This window comes from Peromyscus leucopus, chromosome 20, assembly GCF_004664715.2.
Source record: "Peromyscus leucopus breed LL Stock chromosome 20, UCI_PerLeu_2.1, whole genome shotgun sequence".
Lineage (NCBI taxonomy): Eukaryota > Metazoa > Chordata > Mammalia > Rodentia > Cricetidae > Peromyscus > Peromyscus leucopus.
The window spans coordinates 329,823-354,575 of NC_051080.1; the positions used below are offsets into that span (position 1 = coordinate 329,823).

General features: G+C 50.9%; 2 protein-coding genes across 4 annotated transcripts in view; one reads left to right on the forward strand and one right to left on the reverse strand.

The window, feature by feature from the left end:
* Positions 1-3,738: 3,738 nt before the first annotated feature.
* On the forward strand, positions 3,739-10,764 carry Ppp1r1a (protein phosphatase 1 regulatory inhibitor subunit 1A). 2 transcript variants are annotated; one of them, XM_028874398.2, is made up of 7 exons: positions 3,739-3,931; positions 7,075-7,135; positions 8,052-8,089; positions 8,491-8,554; positions 9,069-9,224; positions 10,101-10,207; positions 10,656-10,764. In XM_028874398.2, exons 1-7 carry the CDS (start codon positions 3,848-3,850, stop codon positions 10,659-10,661), a joined length of 516 nt encoding a protein of 171 aa, XP_028730231.1. In that variant the 5' UTR covers positions 3,739-3,847; the 3' UTR covers positions 10,662-10,764. The 2 variants fall into 2 exon arrangements, with proteins under 2 accessions (XP_028730231.1, XP_037053203.1); XM_037197308.1 differs by having other exon boundaries at positions 3,747-3,931; positions 8,058-8,089.
* A 745-nt stretch (positions 10,765-11,509) lies between these two features.
* Pde1b (phosphodiesterase 1B) overlaps positions 11,510-24,753 on the reverse strand; it is a 28,976-nt gene continuing 15,732 nt past the window's right edge. For both annotated transcript variants that reach the window (XM_028874396.2, XM_028874397.2), the window contains 14 exons: positions 21,647-21,760; positions 20,203-20,385; positions 19,974-20,040; positions 19,546-19,662; positions 17,328-17,468; positions 16,859-16,959; positions 16,650-16,775; positions 16,433-16,534; positions 15,320-15,440; positions 14,984-15,065; positions 14,551-14,659; positions 13,958-14,088; positions 13,281-13,403; positions 11,510-12,817 (listed from right to left, as the gene is read on the reverse strand). In XM_028874396.2, the coding sequence (XP_028730229.1) occupies positions 13,300-13,403; positions 13,958-14,088; positions 14,551-14,659; positions 14,984-15,065; positions 15,320-15,440; positions 16,433-16,534; positions 16,650-16,775; positions 16,859-16,959; positions 17,328-17,468; positions 19,546-19,662; positions 19,974-20,040; positions 20,203-20,385; positions 21,647-21,760 (1,498 nt within the window). In that variant the 3' untranslated portion in view covers positions 11,510-12,817; positions 13,281-13,299. The remainder of the gene's footprint in view (positions 12,818-13,280; positions 13,404-13,957; positions 14,089-14,550; positions 14,660-14,983; positions 15,066-15,319; positions 15,441-16,432; positions 16,535-16,649; positions 16,776-16,858; positions 16,960-17,327; positions 17,469-19,545; positions 19,663-19,973; positions 20,041-20,202; positions 20,386-21,646; positions 21,761-24,753) is intronic.

Genomic DNA, 24,753 nt, shown 5'->3' on the forward strand with positions numbered 1-24,753 from the left:
TTCTTCTAGCTTGATGCAGCAAAGGTTGGCCATGACGCCAGTCCCTAGGTCAAGTGCTTCTGGTCTCTAGCCCAAGGGCTTGGATGGCTGCTCCTAAGTCTCTTCCACCTCAACTAGTGGTAGCTGTGGTTAATGGAACAGTAAAGCACTTTGGAAGAGGGTGAATTGAGTGAGAGTAAGTACCAGCCCCATTCCCAAGAGCACTAGCTGCAAGGCTGCCACCAGGGCCTGGGACAATTGCATTGTCACAAGCAAATGGGCCTTTTGAAGCTCTCTCTTCCAGCTCACTGCAGAAAGCATGTATCTACACCAATGGGGCATCTGGGATCTCCAAGAGGTTCTGGAAGTATCTCTAGTGGAGACATCTTCCAAACGGGTTTTGAAAGCCTGCAGAATTGCAGTCTCAGGAATGGTACCTACCCCTCCTTCCAACCTCCCTGCTTCACAGGACTAAATCCCTAACAACTCTCGAATTATTCAAAAAAGCAAAATCACTCCAGAGGTCAGAAGCCACAATGAGAATGTTCAGAGTATATGCCACATGCTCTGAAATAATTCCAAAAGAGGATCTAGAAAGGCTTAAGAAATAGCAGCACCTTCCCAAGGAACCATGCAGATGGGCTTGTTGCTTCTTTGGGGGTTAAAAGCAGCTGCAAGCCTTTCCTCTGCAGAACTGTGTGAGCAAGTGTGTACGAACAACTGTGTGGACAATGTGCTAGTACCGTGCACTCCACACCCAGGAGTGCACTCTGCCACCTGACCAGGCTGGAAGCTGGAGGCAAGGTCCTCCCTGCTGTCAGCCTGGTCCTGTGACTTCCTGGCTGAGGCTGGCTTGCCTTGGATTCTTGACAGAACATTAAAACAGAAAGACATCTTCAGGCTGCCTCGACCCCGACAGGGGAGCAGGGTGCAGAGCCACCAAGGGCATTGGTAGCAGAGGGAGGTTTTGAACCTGACCTCCCAAATCCCAGCTCAGGTGGACCTATCGCTCTACAACACCCTAGTTACCCACCCTCAGGCTTGGTTGTGAGGATTAGTGAAATTAACACTAAGGTTAGTGGAGCAAGGAAGGTAGATCAGCAAAAACAGGGTGTAGCCCATTAACCTAGAAGGTAGCACAGGCAGCAGGGAGAGTGGGCCATTAGATGATGGCATCACCATGTCACATCCCTGTTACTTTAAATATTCATGAGCCAGAAGTGTGCCCTGGAGTAGCTATGACTCTGCAACCTGGGATGCAGTTGGGGGCAGGGGAGAAGAGTGACCACTTGGGCACTCTTCACATAGACACATGTGAGCAGAGAAAGAGACAGACTCAATACTCCTAAGCTGGGAGCCCTATCCAGGCAGGCACAGGCCCTCTGCAACTCCCCAGCCCTTTGTGTGCGATCCACACTGCTTCCCACACACCTAGCAGGTGCTCACAGTTACTCAGCTCAGGGCACAAATAAAGGTCAAAGCAACATGCACACACCTTCACAGTCACCCCTCCACTTGGCCTGCAGAAGCTGTGCTGGGGCCCACTCCATCTCCCTCCTGCCAGCCAGCCCTTCATCCTTGTGGTGGCCCAGGGAGGTCTCTCTTTGCTCTGGCTTTCTCTGACTACTACTTCCTGCCCCCGATCCCCTACACCCTGCCACCACTGCTACACAGCGGCTCCCAGGACCCTTCTCATTTCCACTAAGCCTCTCTTGGCCCCCACCTAGCCTAAAGCTTTCAGATCAAAGGAAGTCAGAATCTGGGAGTTAAGATGGGAACACTGAGGACAGGTAAGGTACCTAAGGAATTCTAGGGCTAAAATTTAAGGGAAAAAAAGGAACATGGATGAAATCTAAGTAAACTGGACCACCCCATGAGAGTGGAATCTATCTCATAAGAGCCCAGATAGAGGAACCCTCACTCTGAAATTCTGCATGGAAACAAGCCAGGAGTCCCCCACCCAACACACACTCCAGCACTAAATTAGATGTGGCCTGCTTCTGTGTGAGGTCCCTTACTCCATGGATCCTCATCTATGAGGCATGGAGGTTCTGACACTGCGAAGGAAATGGGGAATGGGGACTGTACCTTCAGGTCCTTCAGTCCAGGACAAAGAGACAGAGAACCGGCTCTCTTTAGAGGAGGACACAGTGCTCCTAGTTGTATATGTGAGAGAGAGAAGCAAAGAGAAAGAGGAGAACAGTGCCGAGGCCCTGAGGCACCCCATGCTCTGTCTCCCAAGTTAGGTGGTTTCACCACCTCTTCTTACACCCCTGCCCTGGGATGTGAGTGCACAGACATTGGGACCAGGGACACTGAGAAGCCCAGGCAGCTGAACACCTACCTGCCCTGCTACTCAAACAGGGGACAGGGCCAGGAAAAGCATCCCCAGAGTCTCAGTGCTACAGTGAACAGCAAATGGAGGGCCCCCTGGCTAGAGCCTTCAGGGCTGCTGAGTGGCTGCAACCTGGCCTTGCCCTGGAGAAAGCTGAGCCTGCCTGCCCTGTAAAGAGATCCCTGGGGGGAGGGCGGCGGCTATTTTTGGAGGAAAGAGGGGAAGGGGCCATGGAAAGCCTACCAGAGGATCCCAGATTGAGTGTTAAAGTTACTCCCTAGAGTAGGGGGGTGGTCAAGGGCCCATTCTCCTGGAGCCAGGCCAAAACCTGCTTGGACCCTCCCCTCGGTTCAGTTTAAGATTAGAAAGAAGCTGATCTCCTGTCCCTGCCATGCACCTCCTCCAGCACTGCAGGCTTTCTTCTCTGTCTCAGTGCCTCCTAAATCCACCAGGGCCCACTCCCCAGTGTCCAGCACCCACCTCTCTCTGTCCACTGTCCCCCCCACCCTAGTACAGGGCACTCCAGCTCCTATGAATATCCTGTCACCCTCACTGGTTAGTATTGAGTGGTATGTTGGTCCCATACCAACCCAGTAAGTTAAGCATTTTCATTTTTCTGCCAACAATGAAAGTGGATACCAGTCATCTGCAAACAGGCCTTTCCACCAGAGAAGCATCCCTCTCCATCCCTCTACCACATCTCAGTCCTCCCTTTGAAGGCCTTTCACCTACTTTGCAGGCCCACAATGTAGCAAGCAGAAAATGAAATCTATTTCACAAGCAGGATTGGCTTTCACCCCCATGGTTCCTTCTTTATCCTAAATGGCCCTCTTTCCCCAAGCCCTTAGTCCACCCTCATTTCAGTCACGCTCCTGAGACCCTCCTAGGCCTTCCCCTCCTCTCCCTGTTCGGAGTGTTCCCTGGACTGGACAGGATCCAAAGTCCATAACTGCCCTCCAAGTTTTCACTTCCACTCTAGTATTTTCCTCAAGGGAAAGTCTTCTCATACCCCAAAGCTCCTCCACCACTGTCTTCATCCCCTTGGGTGCTGCAAACCTAAATTCCCTTCCCATCTTTTCTCTTTGTGAAATCTCATTTACATCATAAATACAATCTTCCTCTCAGGCTGTGCTCTTCCACTTTCCCAGACCCTGAAACCTGCTCCAGCTTGAAGAAGTTCTTGATAGCCCCTTTTCACATCCACCCTCTGCCCAGAATTCTAGGATACCTGGATGCCCGCCAACCGATGGACTAGAACAGCGACCCGCCCAGGTCTGGCTCTCCAGCCGGAGGGGCGGCGACCCGCGCGGCCGCCAGTGCAGCCACGACGGGGTTAAGGCTCAGGACTAGGGAAAGAGGGGGCCGGGAGGGGCGGTGCAGAGCCAATCCGCAGCAGCACAGTCCTCGGGCCGAGTGGGGCGCGCCGAGCCTGGAGCTGCGAGCCGAACGCCGGGCTGGGGCCGGGGCCGGAGCGCAGCGGAGAAGGAGCGCGCCCGCCCCAGCCCGAGTCCCGCCGCCGCCGGGGCACAAGCCATGGAGCCAGATAACAGCCCACGAAAGATCCAGTTCACGGTCCCGCTGCTGGAGCCGCACCTGGACCCCGAGGCGGCCGAGCAGGTATGGGAAGGGCGGGGCAGCGAGATTCGGCGATGGTCAAGGGACCCGGCCGTGGAACCTGAATCCTTGCCTCGCCCCTCAGGCCGGCACCGCACCCCTTCTGGGACGCACTCGCCCAATTTATGAGGGGAGGGTCCTCCATCCCCTCCCCCAACGGCGGAGCCAGGTCTCCCCATCAGTGCGGGTCCTTGTGCTGGGAGTCTCCGAGAGCGTCATTCACTCCCTGCCCTGCCTTGTGGACACGACCCCTCCTCCTCTGGCGACCTTGCGTCCCCTCACTCTCAGTCAACCCCCGGAGTCTACCGGCTGGGTGTCGGCACTGACCTAAAGGGTACCGCCGGAAAGGGGGCGGCAAGTGGGAAGAAGAGACAGCTCCGCCCCTCCGACTCGTTCGCACCTGGGCCCTGAGTGTAGCACCCAAGGGGATGAAGACAGCGGTGGAGGAGCTTTGGGGTGAGGGCGGGGGTCTGCAAGCTGATATTTGTTCCCTTCTGCAAGTCGGAGCACGTGGGTCCTGGGTCTAACTCCTGCCCTTTGGAGTAGGGGGTGGGGGTGGGATGCGGGACTCAGTGCTGCCGACTAGAGCGCCTAGGGCCGGGGTCCAAGCTTAGCCAGGAGCAAGCCACTAAAAGAGCTTGGCTCACCGGGTGGGAGTGCAGGGCCCTGGCCCAGCCTCCTGGCCTGGCCTATTTTTAGCTCAGAGCAGCCTGGCAGAGGCGGCAGTGTGTGAGTGAGCAGTGTGCCTCAGCGTCAGTGAGCGTATGGAAGGACTACTACCTGCAGCCTGTCTCTTTTCGCACTCGCTGGCCATGTGGAGACCAACTCATCCACAAGAGCACCCAGCTCTCACCAGGCTGGGGCTCCTGCTTCTAGCTACTCACTGCCAAGCTCCCCACCTGAGAGACTCTGACACCTCTAGGGATGGGCAAGAGAGAGAGAGGTTTCCACAATGCTCAGGCTGATTGATAGACTTGGGTGTGGATGAAAAGGGCCAACACATGTGCTCTTTGAAACTTTACTTCTCAGGGCAAGGGAAGGCCAGGTATCCTGGCCTTGGGCATCTCCAGAGCTGTAAGGTCTGGCTGGAGAGGGTGTATTGAGACCTCATACACCTGAGTGGAGGAGTGGTTTCTGTGGGCTCAAGGAGACAGGAGATTAGCTAAAATGACTTCTGACCCAGGAAAGGAGGCCCAGGAGTGGGACTGTAGGAGTTAGAAGTTCTGAGAGCTGCCTCCCACTAGCAGACAGGACCTGACACTGCTTCTGTTTGGTGTTGAGGTGGGAGGAAGGAGGGCAGGCTAGCTGATTCACAGAGCTGGGGGCAAAGGAGCACGTGGGGGCGTATGACAGTGCTAAGGAGCCAGAGTGGGCAAAGAGCTGGGACTCTGCCTACTCTTTTCTAGTCTTCAGAAATCTGTCTCCTGGGCCTAAAAGTTTGCCCCCATCCTTCCTGCTGTGCTACCCTGTATGTAGGCAAGAGCCCCAAGCACAGCAGGCGCTCCTACCCCAGCCTCCACGGGGTGGATGGAGGTGGGGACAGAGTGGGAAGCTAAGTGCACAGCAGAATTAGGGTGGAGGCTGCTAACCTCCACCACAACCTTCATATGTCCTTGAGAGCTAGGAGAGGTGGGGGCAGAAACAGAAAAGAGACCTCTCTGTTGGGTACCTAGGACCCAGGGAGTCTGGCTTTCCTCCCTCCTGACCATATCACAATTCTCAAGGACTCAGGGTGCTTCAAATCTCTCTATTTAGGGCAAAAAGTCTGTTAAGGGACCTGCCCAACCTCACAGAGCCCTGCTGACCGTTTGGGCTCCCAATACAGGTGCTATGTCAAACAACTAATCCCAAATCCACCAGTCTGGGTCACTTGCACTCCTCTCCAGCAACCACCCCAAACCCCAAACCTTCCCACCCCACCCCTACTCAGTCAGAAGGCAAGTAAGGAGTCAGATCCTAGCAAAGGGGTGGTCCTACTCCCACATACATGAAGCATCTTGTACCAGGAACAGTCAGAGACAATTCACATTTACTATTTAAACATGCACACCACACACACACACACACACACACACACACACACACACACACGTCTGGCTCTACTGGGACCTTGAAATGTCACTAAAAACAGATGCCACCGATTTCCCCTGAAGCAAGAGGTCACTCACAGCCCGTTCCATACATGCTGTTCTTTCTTTGGGAAGAGCCCCCTCTCTGGCTCACACAGTCCCTCCTACTATTCCCACTTTCTAGGCATCTTGTCACTTCCACCCACCACTGCCAGTGGTGGTGATGCCAAGTGATAACTATGAACAGATCTAACCCTGATCATTTGGGTCCTCACTGGACTCCTTCCTGCCTCCCCATGGCTGCCCTGAGAGCTGCAGGAGCTCTGCCCCTGTGGTGCCACCCTCTTCCAAACCTTCCCCAGAAAGGGAAAAAACTGCACATCCCAAGAGTCTGAGGAATTCAGCAATAATCAACAGACAGAAGGACAAGAAGAAAAACCAACAGCAGGAGGGTGGCTGGAGTTCTGTTGGAACCCTAGCCGCCAATCAGCTCTATATTCTAATTTCCCCTGTGGCTGGCCAGGGTTCTACCCCTCCTCATGTCCTGCTCACCATTGGGACCACTTCCCCTGTTCCCTGACCAATCAAAAAGCCAGTGTGTCCAAGGCTAAGGGAAGTGTTGAGGAGCTGTAGTGGCCAGGGAAGAGGTGTCCTCAAGCCCTTCTTCCTTCATGATGGGTGAGCTGAGAGAGGCCTTCTGCAGACAGGTATGAGCACACAAAAGGTTAATATCTGCTTGGGGTGGACTGGAGGCTGAGGGAAAGTCCTCTGACCTCTCATGTTATCTCTGACCATTGATCCAGGATGGATCAAAGGACAACAACAATTGATGATGCACAGAGTTGACAAAGCTTCTGAAAGGAAAGCTGAACAGGACAAGGGTGGGGTGGGGAGGCAGTGCAGGGAAGGAAACGCGTAGATGGCCCAGGTGGCCTCTTGAGTTCCTAAGAACAGCTCATCCCTGGATGAGCCAACAGTACTCTCAGGTTAACCTGACACTTTCTGAGGGATGTACAGAGTTGGCCTGAGTGGTGTTCCTGGTTAACCTGACCTTTTACTCCTCCTCCCCTAACCCAGATTCGGAGGCGCCGCCCCACCCCTGCCACACTTGTGCTGACCAGTGACCAGTCATCCCCAGGTAACCCAAAGGACACATGCCTGGAAGAAGGGAGTCCCTGCAAGAGGGGATGGGTGCTAGAAAGGAAGGGCAGACTTGAGAAGTAAACATTCACCCCATGCTGCCTCAGCAGGATTTATTTTGTTTTTAGAAAGATGGAGCTGTGCTAAGAGGGGAGGGAACCACCTGGTTCCTAAGCCCTCCAGGAACTGGGATGGTCAACTAAGTGCAGGTTGCTGTGGCGACAGCCTTCTAGGTTTCTCCAGCAACTGCGATGTCACTATCCCCACTCCCAAATGCAGTGACAGCTGTGAGGGGGAGAGACCGCCTCCATCATCTAGCATCAGGTCTCCAGGGGGTAAGGTTAGAAACAGCTCAGGGAGCAGATGGGATTCTGGTCACCAGAGTCCCCACCAAGGTCTGGAGAATGTCAGAGGAGCTTGGTAGATGTGAAAAAGAAGTGACCAGGCTAGTCTGAAATCTGGGATGCCCCCAACTTCCATAAATGATGCACATCTGTGGGCCTAATCAGAACAAGTTTGCTATTCTCTCTCAGGCAGCCCTGCTCCTGTGAAAGCTCAGTTCTGGCTTTGGGGGTGAAAGAATAACTGGGAGGAGAAAGAGACCTGGATGCTGCAGAGAAGGGAAAAAAGCAGGACCCCAAATCTGCCTTCACAGACCTCAAAGCCTGAGGCTAGGATGCAGGCTTAGCCTGGCCACAGGGCCTAAGTCTTGACAAAGCCAAGCAACAGTGCAGGGGGATCCAGAGAGAGCAGGCTCCTGGGACAGCTCAGAGCAGAGGTGACTGCAGAGTCCCTTCTCCTTAAGAACTCAGGTCTTTGGGAACTACCTGGGTTTCCTGCTCTTATCACTGTTTTTGTTGTTGTTGTTGTTGTTTGTTGCTGCTGTTGTTGTTGTTGTTTCCTATTTTCCCCAGAGATAGATGAAGACCGGATCCCCAACCCACTTCTCAAGGTGAGCTGGTCCCTCCCACTCAACCCAGCACTGAGAAGCCAAACCCTGGTCCTCCAGTTCTAGGATGTGGCTAATTGAGAGAGAGCACCCACTTAGCATATACAGGCCCTGCATAAGCTCCCCAGAACCCAAAGCAAAAACTGTGTTCCCTACCAGTAAGGCCTTTGATGCCCTCTTCCATGCTCCCTGCCCCAAAAGGTGTGGGAGTACCTCTACACACGCTCCACCTCCTCTCACACACACACAGTCTCCATGTTCAGCCTCGTGGAAACAGCTAAAAAATAGGAATCTTCTCTTTCTCCTGAAACCCACCTGCCCTGATTTCTAATCCAAAAGCATGCCAAGGCAGAGGAGAAGGGTGGGAAGGGCTGGCACCCATCTAGGCTCTGTGTCCTTCACAGTCCACTTTGTCAATGTCTCCACGGCAACGGAAGAAGATGACAAGGACCACACCCACCATGAAAGGTTTGGCATCTCCTTTCCAATTTCCCTTCTGCCTGAAGCTGGGGAGTAAATCTAGTAACCCTTTGCAGGGAATCCTTGGGAGGTCACTGGGGTTGCCTTTATTTGAGTGGAGCTGTTGCTATGTGAAGGAGTCTCTTGTGGCCTTGGTGAAACTAATTCATAGCCCAAGCCTGAATACCACCTCCTCACTATGGCAGATAAATAGCACATGTGACGTCATCAGCATAGCACATGGAAAGTACTATATTCCTTGAGTCCAAATTGAGGCTTTTCTCCTGCCCCTAGGGAGACCATAGAACCTAGTAAATTAGGAGTGTCTGTGTACTTGAAGGCTCTTTCTCTCTCCTTATTGCCCAGCTAATGTTCCTCAATGTTTAGATCTCAGTGCATCGGAAATTCAAGCACCCAGCAATGTGCACAGACCAATTGGTGGGGCTACTGAATTTGGGAGAACCCCGAAAGGGAGATTTTAGGCAGTCGTATCCAATGTTTCCTCCTTTCTCTATGCCCCTAGAGCTCCAGACGATGGTTGAACATCACCTAGGGCAACAGAAGCAAGGAGAGGAACCTGAGGGAGCCACTGAGAGCACAGGGAACCAGGAGTCCTGCCCACCTGGGATCTCAGACACAGGCTCATCGTCAAGGCTGGTTACCCCTGGGATAGCACAAAGTATGTACAAGCCTGGAAGGGCCCCAGAATGCAGTTTCCCAGCCTTGCAAGAAAACAGCTTTACCCACTGGGGGAAGGGGAGGAGTCTCAGCCTGGGAGAGATGGAGTAGTAGCCTAAAGCCCAGTCAGGGGCATGGATGTATTGCACATATCACGTGTTTGAATCACTTTGTCTTACTGTAAGCTACCACCTTGGACTCCAAAGATCTTGTTGTGGCTGAGAAATGAGGAAAAAACCCACCACATTGGAAACAGTATTTGGCCCTGCAGTGGAGCCAGGACTACTTGCACCACTGGCCAGTTTACCAACAGAGCTGGCGTCTATTTCACTGGGGTTGCCTTAGAGTCTTCCAATGAGTCTGGCTCAACACCTGATACAAACAAATCCTTCAATACAGAGAATGTAATGCTGATGGTGATAATCCACAGCCACAATCCTAAATGTATTCCAGAATTCATATCATTTCCAACTGTGTGAAAGTGATACAGTGCACATACTGTGTGTTACATAACATACCCAGCAGAGCATCCTGTAATCAAACACATGCCTTTTCTACAGCCCAGTGAATGGTCACACAGAGTGGGATAAGTAACAATATAGCCTCAAAGCAGTTCATGTCAGACTTAGCCTCATTTGAGTTTATACTCTAATTTTTTTTTTTAACTTTTTAGAGTGTTTGGGATTTTGTTTTGTTTTATTTTTCAGTCTCTGGTGACAGGAGAAAAAAGATAGTGAAGCTATCATAGTAACTGTGATCAGAGAAACCCTAGGTTGCAGGGCCAATCTGTTCCCAGTGGGTCTTGGGGCTCCTTCTCAACAGCTGCAGCCCTTTATAAGGGACGGCTCTCCCTCCACCACCCACTTTCCCTCCCTAGAACCTGCAGAATCCACCCCCAAGATTCAGGAGCAATGTGGTGTGCAGCCCAGCACAGAGGACACTTCAGCCCACATGTCACCACTGGATTCCCAGGGAGCCAGCTTGGTAAGCCCCATGGGCTGGGATTTGGGCTTGCAGGAGACCAGGTTGTAGGGCCTTGTATTTAGAACCAGAGGAGTAGACAAAGGAGCAGCTTTATTTAGTCACTGAAAAGTTAGCCTCTGTGGTAAGTGGCCACATATCTCCTCTGACAAAGAGAGAGGGATTAAGTAGCTGCAGGAAGGATTAAATCAAGAGTTTGTTGGGTATACCTTCTGGAACAGGTGATGCAAGTAGGCCATGGGTTTGATTTTATTTTTTTAGTAAAGGGCAGTTGGAGCCAAAGTATCATGGACTAAGAGCAGAGATACTTCCCAACACCTGCCTAGAAGAGAGAGGGCTCAGACTGAGATCCACAGCAAAAGCTGCCTCAGAAGGTGGATAGTTGGGGTGACCAGAGGGAAGGATGAGCATACAGCCCTTCAATCACCTTCCCTTTCCTTCCCCACAACAGGTCTGAAAGGAGTTGACATCCTGGGATCACCACTGCAGTGTGGAAACTCAAGGACACTGGATGTTTCTTAATCTCTTGTTTTTAAAAGCGATAAATTTGGTGTTAGGTCCTTGGTGCTTTCCTTCTTTCCAGCCTGGGGATCCCTTCCTCCCTCAGCTCTTGTCGGCACTCCACAGCCCCCACTCTCAGGACCAACTAGGAAAGGAATTAGGGAAACTGACAGAAGCCTTGCCTTTACTTTCATAAAGAGAAATGGGAGTCTGGAAGTCAGAGGTCACCTCAAGGCTTTCCTATCTTACTGAGGAAAGCTCTGCCCACATAGCAGGGTTGCACTCTGGGAGACTGCTGCTCTAAAACAGATAGCTAGGACTGTGCTATGGCACCGTCTGCTGGACATAAGTGGGAAGTACACATTGTCTCTAGACCCCTGAGAAAGAAGTATTTGGAATTGTCTGGCCTCCAATTCTGTGGCCACTATTTCTTATTCCAGCCTGATAGGACAGATTTCCTGAGAACCCAGTGGCTAGAAACCCAAAGAGCCACCTCACCCCTTGTCCTACACACTAAGGTCAGGGTAAGACTAACACCATGCACAGATGGAGAAATGGCCTCTGGTCCCAGCGAGGCGTCTCATGATGCTGATTCTGATTCTCCCAAAGAATTAAAGAGAGTAAGGGAAAAGGCAAGATTCTTTCCTGCTGTTTGCTGCAGCAGTGCCGTACAGCCGAAAAAAGCATAGCCTGGGTACCAGATAGGCTTCACCTCGGTCTCCCTCCAACACTCAGGGAGAATACCATGCCAGAATTACATCTACCTCAGAAGAAAACAACTATAAAGACACATGAGAGAACTTGTACCTTGTGAACACCACACACATCCAGCTGGTCTCCCTTTATTGATCTCTGGCTATATCAGGGGCCTGGGAGACCAAAAGCATGGGGGAGTCACATGCGGTTCAGAGTGGCAGGTCTAATGACCATGGAGATGGACTTCACGAGAACAGGGCCCACTGTACAAATGCATGGCTGGTATTTACAAGAAAGGAGGAGGCAGTCACCTGGACTTGGCCTTTTCTTGGGTGAGGTGGGGCAAGGAGCCTGAGGACAGGAAGAGGCTCTGCCTGGCTGCACTTGCTCTGTGTGCTTCAGGATACAGCAGCCCTGAACCCCTCCCCATCTGCCTTTCACCCACCAGAAGCCCAGAGAGGGGAATCTCATGGTGGGCCAGTGTTGGGAGAAGGGAGGCAGGAAGGACCCACTCTGTACAACATGGATTACTGGGTAATACCTCACCCCACTTACACCGGGGCCAGCTGTATTTTCCTTCCTTTGCTCATAAGATACATCCTGAAGGAAGACCTCAAAGCATTTACAGACATTGGTCGGATGAGAGCCTCCTAGTCCCCAGGGACAGAAAGGAGGCAAAGGGCCAGAGACCCAGGTAGGGCCGGTGACAAGCTTCTCAAGCCCAGACCAGCCCCACGTTCTTGGGGACTCCAGGAAAGTCTTCCTGCAGACAGAATCCCAATGGCTCCTCTCCTCTCCCAGCCACTGTCTGGGCATCAGAGGGAGGGAGTTTGCATGGGAGTGGGGCCAAAGCAGCGCAAGTCCAGGGTCAAGAGGATGTCCCCCACCTCATCCTAGGAAAGTACTTGAAGGGACACCTGCCCTTCCCATGCAGGGCTTTGAAAACTGCCAGCCTCCTATCCTATTATGGCCCTTCCTTGGGAAACAGTAAGGGAAACCCAGACCTGCCAGCTAAGATCTGGGGTGGGGGCTGAGGGAGCCCCCAAAATGTATTGCTTAGAAACTTGGAGGCAAGAAGGATGGGGAGGGCCAACGGGGCTGGCATCTCTGACCCTCCCCTCCAGGCCATAGGAAACCTGCAGGAAGCTCACCCCTCCCAAGTAGCCACCTGGCCAGGAAGGGAGTCCAGAGGCAAGGGGTGGGCACAGTGACCACGGGGGGCATGTGGTTCCCCAGGCTTGTGTCCCATTGGGTATTGGATGGGGAGGGGAACTTCCCCCCACCCCACCAGCTCCAGCATTTGGCTTTCAGTTGGGCTATCTCTCCCACGACCAACACACTCCCCTGGAGCAGATGGGGGAACCAGTCCTGATGGATAGTGGTAATGACATCGAAGACTTTGGACTCAATGAGGACCTGTGGAAAGGAGGAGACACTTCAGTGTTCTGTTCTTGAACTTCATCTCTAACCTGATCTTCCTTCTGCAAATCCCACCCAGTCCTCCCTTGGTCCCCAGAATAGCTGAATACTAATGCCCTTCAGATGTATGGCTATAAGCTGGGCTGAAATGTCACATTTATTCACTTGCCCTCACTGAGCTTTGTGCCTAGACTGGTGCCTGTTCCCTAATTTCACAGAGCCTAGCACATGTGTCACCCTGTCTGTGCTGTTCTTTCCTTTCTTTCTTCAAGGAAGAACTATGGGACCAAAGAAGGTCCAGGAGCCCCTTGCTTCCCACCCATGCCCTGGCTCAGTCTTATGCCTCCAATTCTCTGCATTGTTGCCTGGAAAAAGAAAGAACATCCTACTGAGCAGAGAGCCCAGAGATGGGCCACCTGAAGCCAGACTGGCTTGGCTGCCCTCCTGCCCCCTAGCTCACCTGGCCAGCCCCCAGTTCTCTAATCCAGATTCCCATTCTGGTTGTGCTCATCTTCTGCAGGGGAGGGCGGGGCCTCTTCCTCACAGGGGGATAGTTCATCAATGGACATCTGGTTGGTGATGCCTACAGAGGGTTCCAAGGAAGCTGAGATTAGGCCAAGAAGTAGTTTCTCCAGAACCAAGGTGTATGTGAAGAAAATAAGGACTGACTTTCATCTACCACCTGCCTCCAAGATGAGCTGCCTCCACCCATCCATCTCACATGAAAAACTCACAGCCCTTGCTCACAGTGCAGCCAGAACTACTGAGTAACCCAGATCTCCAGGGGCACCATTTGGAGATAGCCACAGCGTGCAAAGAGTCCAGCCGTGATGTGCACAGGGCCCCAGGGCTTAGAATACTGTGGATGTCCCTATCACCTCTCCAGCTTTCATTCTAGAACAGCCCAAACCAACCAGCCAGCCTTTCATGGGGCCGCCTATTTCAGTCTGACTGGCTCCATTTCCAACTCTAGGAGTCAGAGTTGCCTGGGACTTAACAAAAAGTAGACTGCTGTAGCACTGCCATCCAGCCCTAGGATGTTCATACACACACACACACACACACACACACACACACACACACACACACACCACCACCACCACCACCAACAACAACAACAACAACAACAACACCCACCACTTGCTGCCCGTTCCTTCCACTTCTGTTTGTTCTCCTGAATGTACTTGGTCCAGGTGGAGCGGAAACTGACCACATCAGGGTTGGGGTCTCCTACGTCTACATCTAAAGAAGGCTGGCGCCACTGGAAGCTAGAAACAAGACCCCATACAAACCCCCAGTTCCAGATGTGAGACCCAGCCCTCTTCAGAATCCAATTCTTAGCCCTCAGCATGGAAGAGATGAAAGATCAGGAAAAGGTTGCGGCTGTAGTCCTCTTCTTTTCCCTCTTCTAAATACCCCCAAATCCTTGTCTATCTTCCCATAATTGCACCCCTCCCTCTCCACACTTAGTCTCCTGGTAGAAGGAAAACAGAAACAAGATTATCTGAAAGACAGCTTAGACCCTTAAGGGAAAAGTAATATAGGGAGCCTAGGTACGAGCCACACCCCTCTAGTCTCATCCTTCTGTGACAAGCAGAGGGGCTTTCAAACTTGAAGCATCCCACCTCCCTCCTACCCTCCTTCCCACCTAGGCTGTATCTTTTCTCCTGAAAGAATCCTCTTTGTGCAACCAATGAACTAGGACATATGGTTACCCCAGCCACAGTCACCTAGGCTGACTTTTAGATTTGGAATCATCATCTGCCAAGGGCTGGACACTCTTCTCTGCCACATCAGTCAGCACAGAGAAGGTGGGCTCCACAATGAAGTCAATGAAACCTGCAGGAAAGGGGCAAGCAGCAAAATGTCTCACTTGGAGGACTAGGCAGAGGCAAGAATCTCATGGTTGTGAGCCCTGGCTGCAAGTAACAAAGCCTAGAGAAGTGACCTGGAGCTAGAACTTTCCCACTGGGAATAACTTGGAGACAATATCTCTGTGAGCCCAAAGAGACCCTTCTAATGCAGCTCCAGGTATCTGTCACAGAACCCCACATCCAGCCCAGCATCCTTGCCTCAACAAGAAGAACAGTTTGGGAACTTGGAGGCTTAGAACAAGCCTGGCCAGGCCCAGACAGCTCCTTTCCTCTTCCCCCTCAGACTCACCTATCTGGGACTGAGCCACCAATGTGGAGGTACGATCACAGAGTGGAGAGAAGGGCAGCCCCAGCTCTGCTTCCTTGTCACCCTGGGAAGAGAAGATGCCTCGGGGTTGGGAGGGCTGGGGAGATAAGTGGCTGCAATGGAAGAAAAGGACACTACCCTTTGACCTGGAAATGAGGGGTGAACAGAGATAACCAGTATCCAGCTCTTGGGTAGAGACTTGACCCCACAGGCTTGGGATCAATTTAAGAGTGAAATAAAAGGAAGCCAGGTGGAGCTCTGGAGTAGCTGTGGGAAGCTTGCATATCGGGGGTAGGAAGGCTCCACTGGCAGGGTTACCTGGCGGAAGAACTCTTCCATTAGGGCCTTGGTCCAGCGGCTGTGGACTGACCACTGCTTGGTTGGATGGCTGATGTCAGCAGCGTGAAGCAGAAGAGATAGGGCCTTGGACTTGTCAATCCTGGTTAGGGCAGATGTTAAAGAAAGGGAAACTGGTCTTTTAGGAAAAGGAGACCTTGGCCATTCTCCAATTTTCAGTCACACAAACACTCCTTTTCATATAACTCTAGTCTGCACACATGCAAACTCATCTGTATGTATAGATGTAGAAGCACAGATCAGTAGCTGAGAACCCAAGCTCTTAGAATCAATGGGCGTGAATTTGACTCCCCCTCATATCTACCACCCACTATTGTGAGACACTAAGCAAGTTACTGAAAACATCCATAATTCATTTTCTTCAACCCAAAAGTGAAAATAATAAGCCTACCACATATTGAGTTGTTCTGAGAATTAAATGACTTATAACAAGTATTTCAAGATGTCTGACACGTAATATGCACTCAATGATATTATTTACAATGGAATCATCATGATACTTGTCATTAACTGCCCCCCCACAACGATGTCTCACGGTGACCCCACAATCCCCATTCAGACACCATACACACAGATCAACACACACTTCTAGGACACAATCAGTTCTCTCTTACTCACACTTATACATTCCCAGCCACTTCTAAACAGCATTAGATAGAATTATAACATTTGTTCTGTCTTTGTTTTGTTCTTTTTTAACCTCATACAACTCTCCCAGTGGCCTTTAAAACAGGAGTTAGTGTGAAAGGAGGCACTTCACTGTTGGCATTTCAGATAAGGACAAGTGTCCAGAAAGATCAAATGTATTTCCCAACATTCCAGAGTAATCCTGCCCTGCAACTACAATAAAAACCCCTATCCAAGCCCCCAGCCAATGCTCCATCAGACCCATTAGATAAATCCAAGCCCATGTTCACAAATACCACACATACCCATGTACACGCAAATGAGTGCCTGGAGCCAGAAGTGTCTCTTAACCAGGTAAGAGCCTAGCACAGCAACTGCCCAGTGTACATGCTGCTTCACAAGACCCTCCCTCTGGCCTGTCCCTGCCTATACCCTTCCATGTGCTACCTTTCCAGCTGCTGCAGGGCTGTCTTCATGGACTTCACTTGCTGGAAATGGCAGGACATGTCTGTGGCCAACACCATCTCAATAACCAAGGCCCGAAGTTCTCTAAGTGGACAGAGAGAGAAGGGACTGGTCCTCTCAGCACTAGGCAGGACTAAAGGATATGGGGAAGAAGGCTGGGATAAGGGTGTCAGGGATGCCATATGCTGGCTCTGCTCACACAAACTCATCCTTGGTGAGATTGATAAAAATGTTCATCTCATCGTCCTGCATCATTCGAAAAACAGAGCTGATGTGGTGATTCTCCAGCACCGAGCGATCGTTGTATAGGATGGCACATTCTGACCTGTAAAGCTGTATGTCATGCCCAACCCCCTATAAAGCTGGCAACCTTGGCCCCTCCTGCCCCCACCATGCCCCATTGCTCACTTGGTCTGGATGTGGAAACTGTTGGTTGTGCCTGTGTGCTCATAGTCATGGATGGCTGCAGCAAAGATGATAGCCAAGACCTCAATCTCTGACAGGCAGTGCTAGGGAAGAGGAAGAGGATGAACTTGGACTAGCCCTCTGCCAGTCACTGCCCAGACACCTTCCTCACAACTACAGCACTCCATCTATCATCAAAGCTAGCCATATGTTTCAACTCTCAGAATGACCAGAGACCTCCCTCTGTCCTCATCAGTCATATGCCCACTACACCCCATCATGTGTCCCCAACAGTGCCCAAGAAGTATTGGTACACCTGGGAATTCTCTGGATGAAGTTAATGCAATTTGACTCTGAAGCTATTGGGACACCAAGGAAGCAGGAAGCAGGATTAGGAAAAGGGCACTGAGAGAGCAGCCAAGACTTCTGGATCCACAGGATCTGAACAGCAGGAGCATGACCAGGCACCTACCACCATGCCTGTGCGGAGCAGGAAGCAGTGGACTGTCTGAGTAACATCAGCTGCGTGGATCTGGTTGTGGTAAGGGTTCTTATATTTCCCATAGCCTGTCTCCAAGGCCTCCAAGAAACTCATCAGAAACACAGTGGGAATCTGCAGGAGTGAGAAGAATGGAGACATCAAGGATCTACAGGAGTGATAAGATGGGCAATCCCAGCATTCTTTACAAGGTAGTCAGGTGTAATGATGCCCCCTGTAATCTCAGCACTTGGCTAAGGCAAGAAGGTTTGCAAGCTCCAGGCCAAGGTGAGCTACACAAGGAGAGCTTCTCAACCCCACTTCACCCACCTACCCTCTCCAAAAAGAATTGGGTATGACCCAGAGAACTATTACAGGCTCTGATCCCAAGAGAATAGGGCTCAGATTCAGGATCTACCACCTGCAGCCTGTGTGACCTTGGGTAATCCACATGCCTCCCTACTTGCAAAATAAAGATAATACCACCTACCTGGAATTTAATGAAAAAAGTACAAGGCATTTAGTAAGTACTCTCTAAAGAATATCTATAATTATTATTATTTCCCTGGAGATTTCTAAGAAAAGGAAAGAAAGCCTCCCTCCTACCTTCCAACTACCTGCACCATCCCCTAATCCAATACCATAGAGAAGGCTCAGAAGCAAAGGAAGAATAAGGTGAGATGTGGAGCACCTGCTGCTCTGAGAAGCCTTCCTTGACCACCTCCACTCCACATATGCCAATGAGCAGCCCACCAGGCCCACAATATTTACACACATACGCACACACCCCAAGAGCCACTATCTCATGGATAGAGCCACTCTCAATTCTATCTCTGACTACAGATGCCCCTGGGGTATCTTTGCCTCCTTCAAGAGCTCAAGGCTCCTAGAGGCCAAGGCTAGTATCTTCACCTGAGGCCAGGAAGGGATCCAGGGCTCAGGACTTGGGCAGGCTTTTGCAGATGAGCTTCAGAATGACAATGGACACAGAAGACATGTCACTTCTCAGACCCTAGCATCCCCCACCCCTACCCCTGGAGGGCTGTGCCCCAAATTCAGGGAATTTTAAAGGACTGTTTCCATGACAACTGCCCTTGCTTTTGTGTTGCCATGGTGTCCCTAGAGGGAAGGGAAGGGAAGAGAAGAGAAAGGAGGGATCAGGGAGGGAAGAGACCAGGGAGCTTGGAAAAGAAGCCTGACCAGGACCCAGTGGACATCCCTTTCTCTAACTGCTGTGAAGCAGTCAAGCAGGCTAGCTAAAGCCAACCTAGTACAGCTGCTCTTGGGGCCCCCTCAACCTCATCCACCCACATAGGGAGGGAGTTTGGGAGAAGCTGGTGTCTGAAGTTCATCACAATGACCTAGTGAAACGGGAGCTAGGAAAGGGGCCTGCTATTCTTGGCCTGAGAAGGGCCTGGAAGTGGCAAGAAAAGTTCAGGAGGCCAGGCCTCATGACGGTCTGGAGGAGAACCCAGGTGAGCAGCTCATGACTACCATGACAGTTCTTAAGAGGTGTCAGAAGAGGAAGAGTCAAGGGTCAGGGAGAGGCTGCATGGACAGTATTCCAGTGAGGTAAGACAGGAGGACACACGGACACACACACACACACACACACACACACACACACACACACACACACACACACCCTGTACTACTTAGCCTAGGCCCTTCAAGACCAGCCACTTCACCTTCAATATCTGACACCCCTGGTGTCACCCCAAAGTCTCTTGTCAACCCTGGGTTCTGAAGTGGTTTTTCCTGGCCCAGTTCCTTCCCAGCACTGTTCCCTCCAGATGAAGGATCTAGAGCAGCCTTCTATATAGATCGCCTTCCTCTGCCAAGCACACAGCCCTTCTCAGCTCTTCTCAGAGCTAGTCCCCTTCAGAAAATCCCCAGCAGATTTCCTTCAGAAAATCCCCAGAGCTGGAGACAGAACAGTCAAATTTGCACATTGGCCCCTCCCCTCCCCCAGGGAACAAATGGAGAGTCTCAAATCCCAAAGGATGGCAGACCTGTGCCCTCAGGAAGCAGTGAGTGAAGGGAGAGGCTGGATTACAGCAGTTTCAAGAGAGGCAAGAATGACGTGAGCATGGTGTCATCCGTGACACTGGGGTGGGATTCGGGAGCTGTGGCGTCTACTCATTGGGAATCTTTTAGGACAGCACAGAGAGGAGTGGAGGGTCCAGCCTAGAGGTGGGGGACGGTGCCCAACCTTGAAGCGGCTGATGAGACTATGCCGAGTCAGCAACTCAAAAACAATGGTCCTCAGAGCGTGGTCATCTGCTGCCCGGTTCAAGGAAAAGACATCAAAGCACCAGAGGTCCAGGTTCTGTGGAGAAACAACAGACTAGGCAGGAAAGCTCCCCTCCAGAACTCCCCTGCTATGGCAAGATCAGCTGGACTTGTAGGCATACTTCCCAATGAACCAAGAAAGCAAAGGTGGTTATGTGGGTTTCTTTTATCCCAGGCATCTCTCAGAACCAGAGAGACAAGAAGACAAGTGGGCGAAAATGGTTCAGAAGAACATGGAAATAGTACTTAAAAGGGAAGTAAAAAATCACATCACAAACAGAATCTAGAAGTCCCAATGGCTATTTCAACCCCTAACCTTCTCCTCTTTCCCAAAAACCCAGGGGTCACCTTGAGACAGTTGTGGACTGCAGTAGAATACGTGGGGCCCACAGCAGTATATGTTCTCCGGAACATCCTAAGAAAGAACATAGAAAAATCAAGTATACGGTCTGAGGAGCAGAGATTTAGACAACTGGGGCTGTGGAGATAGGTCAGGGTGAGTAGGGTCATGAAAGGTCAGGCTGCTGGGACAGAGGCAGAAGAGAGGCAGGGGAGGCTGAGTATGGGCAAACCTCACCGCTCCACGAAGATCCCCGCCTGCACAGCATGCACAATGCTTCGGAACTTGGGCTTCTCTTCTGCCCTGCGACCTTTGGCTCGGGTCTGCTGGGTGAAGGTGGAGGCCAGCCAGTCCCGCACCTCTGAAGGCACAGCATCTGACCGAAGCTCCCGAAGCTCGTCCTCAGTATCCAGAATTTGCCTGGGGACCAGGAGGAAAGTCACAGAGGAAAGAAAGCAAGTGCTTCCATACCTAGAAACCCTGCATCCAGCCACACCCACTTAGTGACTCTCCCCCTCAACCCTCACCTTCCCTTTCTTTTACTACCGCCCTTTGTGTCTATCTTCCTACGGAACATCTCCAATTAGTGAAAGAGCTCACTGTGTGAGGTAGTGAGATCACGATAGACACGATTTAGCAGACAGTGAAACACCATCTTCCAGGGATTCTACAGGGCAGCACAGTTCACCAGAAATGAACTATAAGGTTCACATATGAAATTTAATTTTTTTCCAGGTGTGGTAGAGCAGGAGGACCAGGGTTCAAGGCCAGCCTTAGCTTACTTAAGATAGCAAGTTCGAGGCCAACCTGGATTATATGAGCCCTTGGTTCAAACAAACAAAAACAACAACAAAAAAGAAAATTTAACTATTCTAGTAGCGACACTAAAATGGTAAGGAGAAACTGGTCAGGGGCTTGAGAGATGACTCAATGGTTGAGAACACTTGCTATTCTTGCAGAGAACCAGGGTTCAGATCCTAGAACCCACATTAGGCAGTTGAAACCGCCTGTAACTCCAGTTCCAGAAGATCCCACACCCTCTCTGGCCTCCATGTTGGCACGGGCATTCATGTAGTATACATACATACATATACACAGGCACATACAAGTAAAATTAACTTGTATAAAATAATAAATAAATCTTTTTAAAATTAAAGAAAAAGAATGGTTTCAAAACTGGTACGTTTAGTGGTACATTTTATTTATGCTAATTCCTCCAAAATATTATTTCAAAGTAAATCAACATACAATGAGTGAATGACATATCTTGTGGGGGCGGGTTTCTATCTCTAAGAGCCAGGATATAATTTACAGATACATTTCAATTCATCCTTGCACACTACATGTACTCAGTAGCCAAATGGAATCAGAGTCGTCCCTCCCCGGCCAACACAGGTCTCGTGATGTGGTCCATGTAGGTCAGGACTGGATGGTTTCTAGGGTCCCTTGCATCCCTGAAGCCAGCACTTTTTCCTTTTGTCTTCTCCAGCACTGGGGATCAGACCAGAGTGCCAGGAATGTGAGGTAAGCACTGAGCTCTACCTCTCCAGGCAGTCTGTCCCTGTCTCTGCATCTCACAGCCTCTGTATCTCTGCCCCACCCTCTCTTTGTCTGTCCCTGTCACAGTCCTCTCTCCAGCTCTGCCTATCTGACATCTTCTCTGTCTGCAGGCCTCTCTCACCGTGTCTCATCGATGTAGACAGCCTCCAGCAGGGAAGCTGTGTATTCCAAGTTTTTCTTCAGCTCCTCGATGTTAACCTCCCCATTCTCCAACTGCTTCACCATGTAACGCAGCCTGCAGGGTATGAATACAGACGTCCTGTTTAGATACTAGAGCCCAGTCAGGGGGTTCCCCAACAGGGAGCACTTTGCAAAAACACCTTCAGTCTTCTGAGTTGTTAATAATTCTAACACTAATGATAACAGAAGTCAGTGTTTTTCATACCAGGCTATGGTTTCTGCCTGTAGTAACTTTATATACCCCCACAGTTTTAGCCTAGGCAGGTAGCAGCCCCAGGAGTGATGTTTCTGGGGATGATTTATTTCACAGTCTCAATATTTCCCCATGAGAGAGGGCTTTGTGATCAACACCAATCAAAACAATCCCCAGGATCCTTTCATTGTCTTGGTCAAGATGGGGAGGAGGAGCAGGTCTACAGCCCCTTGACCCTGGCAAGGACAGCAAAGGCACAGAACAAAGACCAATCTGAATGCTTTTGCCTGGCCTCACTCCACGCAGGCAGAGCTAATGGATTATGATTCCAGAATCCATCAACCAGGACAAAGCAAGTTAACCCCTGGCTGCCCGGGCTCATGCCACAGATAACCTCTGGCAGAGTCACTGTGACACGTCCTGTCTCTGGCCCAGCTGAAGTTCCACCCTGGTGAAATGGTGGGGTGAAGCCAGGCTCTCACTCATCTGATGCCTTCCCCAAGGGGGACAGTCCCTTCATGCTTTGGAGTGTTGGATTCGGGGGCAGGGGGAGGGGTGTCACTGATTAACTGAGAGGTTTCTTGGAAGTCTGGCAAGAGCAGCTCAGAGTTCCAAATGAAACTCTCTGGCTCTAGACAATGATTTTGAAGAAAGCAACTCACCACCCTTCCAACACATCCCACCCCCCACCCCCACCCATACACAGGCTCTCCTGCCCAGGTGGGATGAGACAGTAGCTAGGACAATTTCCCACTGAGAGGGGCTTCAGAAACCCAAGGTCACCCTGTGAGTCAGGGAGGAGAAGAGAATGAGTCAGGGACCGGAGGCTGAAATTAGCATCAATTCCCAGGGATGCTGGGGGAGGGAAAACAATGGCATGGCATTCCTGAACAGAATCGGCTATAGAATCCTGGGGTCTCAGCAGCTTTGGAATAGGGGTGCTGAAAATAGCCAGCCCCGGGAAGTATCACCAGCCAAGTCTCACCTCAGAGTCCAGCAGTCCTGGCCTACATGTCTGAAAGTAAATGGGGCAGAAGGGAAAGGGGCCAGTCTGGGGGTGGGGAGCTAGAGGGAGGAGCCCTGTGCCTCCAGAGTGGACTCTTGCCTGCCTCATCACCCAGGCCACACTGTCAGACAAGGAGGGTGGGTTTAGGAAAACTCAGCCCACTCCTGCTTCACAAGGGAAAAATGAACAGAAAGGGACTAGACATCTTGGAAGGCTTTCCTAGCCAAATAAGCAAGAAAAAGCCACCAGCCAGGATCTGCCAGGATATCACAGAACAAAAGGTGCACTCTGCCTTTTGGCCCAAACAGAGCTTCCCTCTTTACTTAATCCCTGCTACTGGGGGCTTTGGAACAGGCACACACACACACACACACACACACACACACACACAGAAAGAAAGGCCTCTCCTACTGCCTGTGGTTCACCTCTCCTCATATTCCCACCCTTACCCTAATCTACTACTTCACTCAGACCCCTTTCAACCAAAAGCAGTGTTCCCAGTAATCAATGCCCACCACTGTCTTTCCCAGCCAAGCCAGAGGAAAACCAGTGCTGGCTCCCAAGTGAACAGCCACACCCATGGCTTCTTATTTGCATTTATTTGCATAACTGCTAACAATGCAGCTGGGAAAGGATTGCAAACCGCATTTCCAATGCACAAACCCCACTCCTTGGAATGGTTTACCACACTGTATAGTCTTTGAGGCTGGAATTCCAGGTTCAAAGTTCACTTCCTGCAATGTGCCCTCGGGCAAGTCACTAATTCTTTGTGTGTGTGTGTGTGTGTGTGTGTGTGTGTGTGTGTGTGTGTGTGGTGTGTGGTGTGTGGTGTGTGTGTGTGTGTGTGTGTGGTGTGTGGTGTGTGTGTGTGTTGTGTGTGTGTGGTGTGTGTGTGTGGTGTGTGTGTGTGGTGTGTGTGTGTGTGTGTGTGTGTGTGTGTGTGTGTGTGGTGTGTGGTGTGTGTGTGTATGTGTGTGTATGTTGTGTGGTGTGTGTGTGTGTGTGTGTGTGTGTGTATGTGTGTGCTTTGCCTGTATGTATGTCTGTGTACCACAGGCATGCCTGGTGCCGGAGGAGTTGGGGAGCCTCCATGTGAATGCTGGGAATCAAACTAAGGTCCTTTCCAAGAGCAGCCAGTGCTCTTAACCACTGAGCCAACTCTCCAGCCCCTAATTCTTAATCAGTATGTATTAAAATATGACCTGGAGATAAAATAAAATTAAAATGTGGCCCAGAGGGACTGGGGAGATGGCTTAGTGGCTGAGTGCTACTCTCCCGAGGACCTGAGTTCAGTTCCTAACACTCTGGTTTCTCCAAGGATTCAACATCCTCTGCTGGCCTCCACAGGCACCCACACACAGGTAGTATATATGCCACGCACAAAAATAAATAAATACACATACACATAAAAATAAAATATTTTTAAAAGTAGTCTAAGCCAGGCAGTAGTAGCACTTGCCTTTAATCCTAGCACTCGGGAGGCAGAGGATTTCTAAGTTCAAATCAAGCCTGGTCTACAGAATGAGTTCCAGGACAGCCAGGGCTAACACAGAGAAACCCTGTCTCAACCCTACCCTCTTCAAAATAAATAAATAAACATCTGGAGACAACAGATACCAGCATCACCTTAAATCAAAATGTAGACTCCAAACTTCACTGCACATTTGTGGAACCAGAGAAAGGCATGCATTTTTAAAATTTATTACTCCTGTGTGTGTGTGTGTGTGTGTGTGTGTGTGTGTGTGTGTGTGTGTGTGTTGAATGTGTGTGGATGCAGGTGTGCCATGACCATTGTAGAGGTTGGAGGACAACTTTGTGTAGTCCATTTTCCCCTTTGGCCTTCACATGA

What these genes read in the sequence shown, in the direction of transcription:
- Ppp1r1a (XM_028874398.2), top strand. Translation starts at nt 3,848, where the DNA reads ATGGAGCCAGATAACAGCCCACGAAAGATCCAGTTCACGGTCCCGCTG. An exon ending in ACCCCGAGGCGGCCGAGCAG is followed by an intron (nt 3,932 to 7,074) that starts GTATGGGAAGGG and finishes CCCCTAACCCAG; the next exon opens with ATTCGGAGGCGCCGCCCCAC. An exon ending in CAGTGACCAGTCATCCCCAG is followed by an intron (nt 7,136 to 8,051) that starts GTAACCCAAAGG and finishes TATTTTCCCCAG; the next exon opens with AGATAGATGAAGACCGGATC.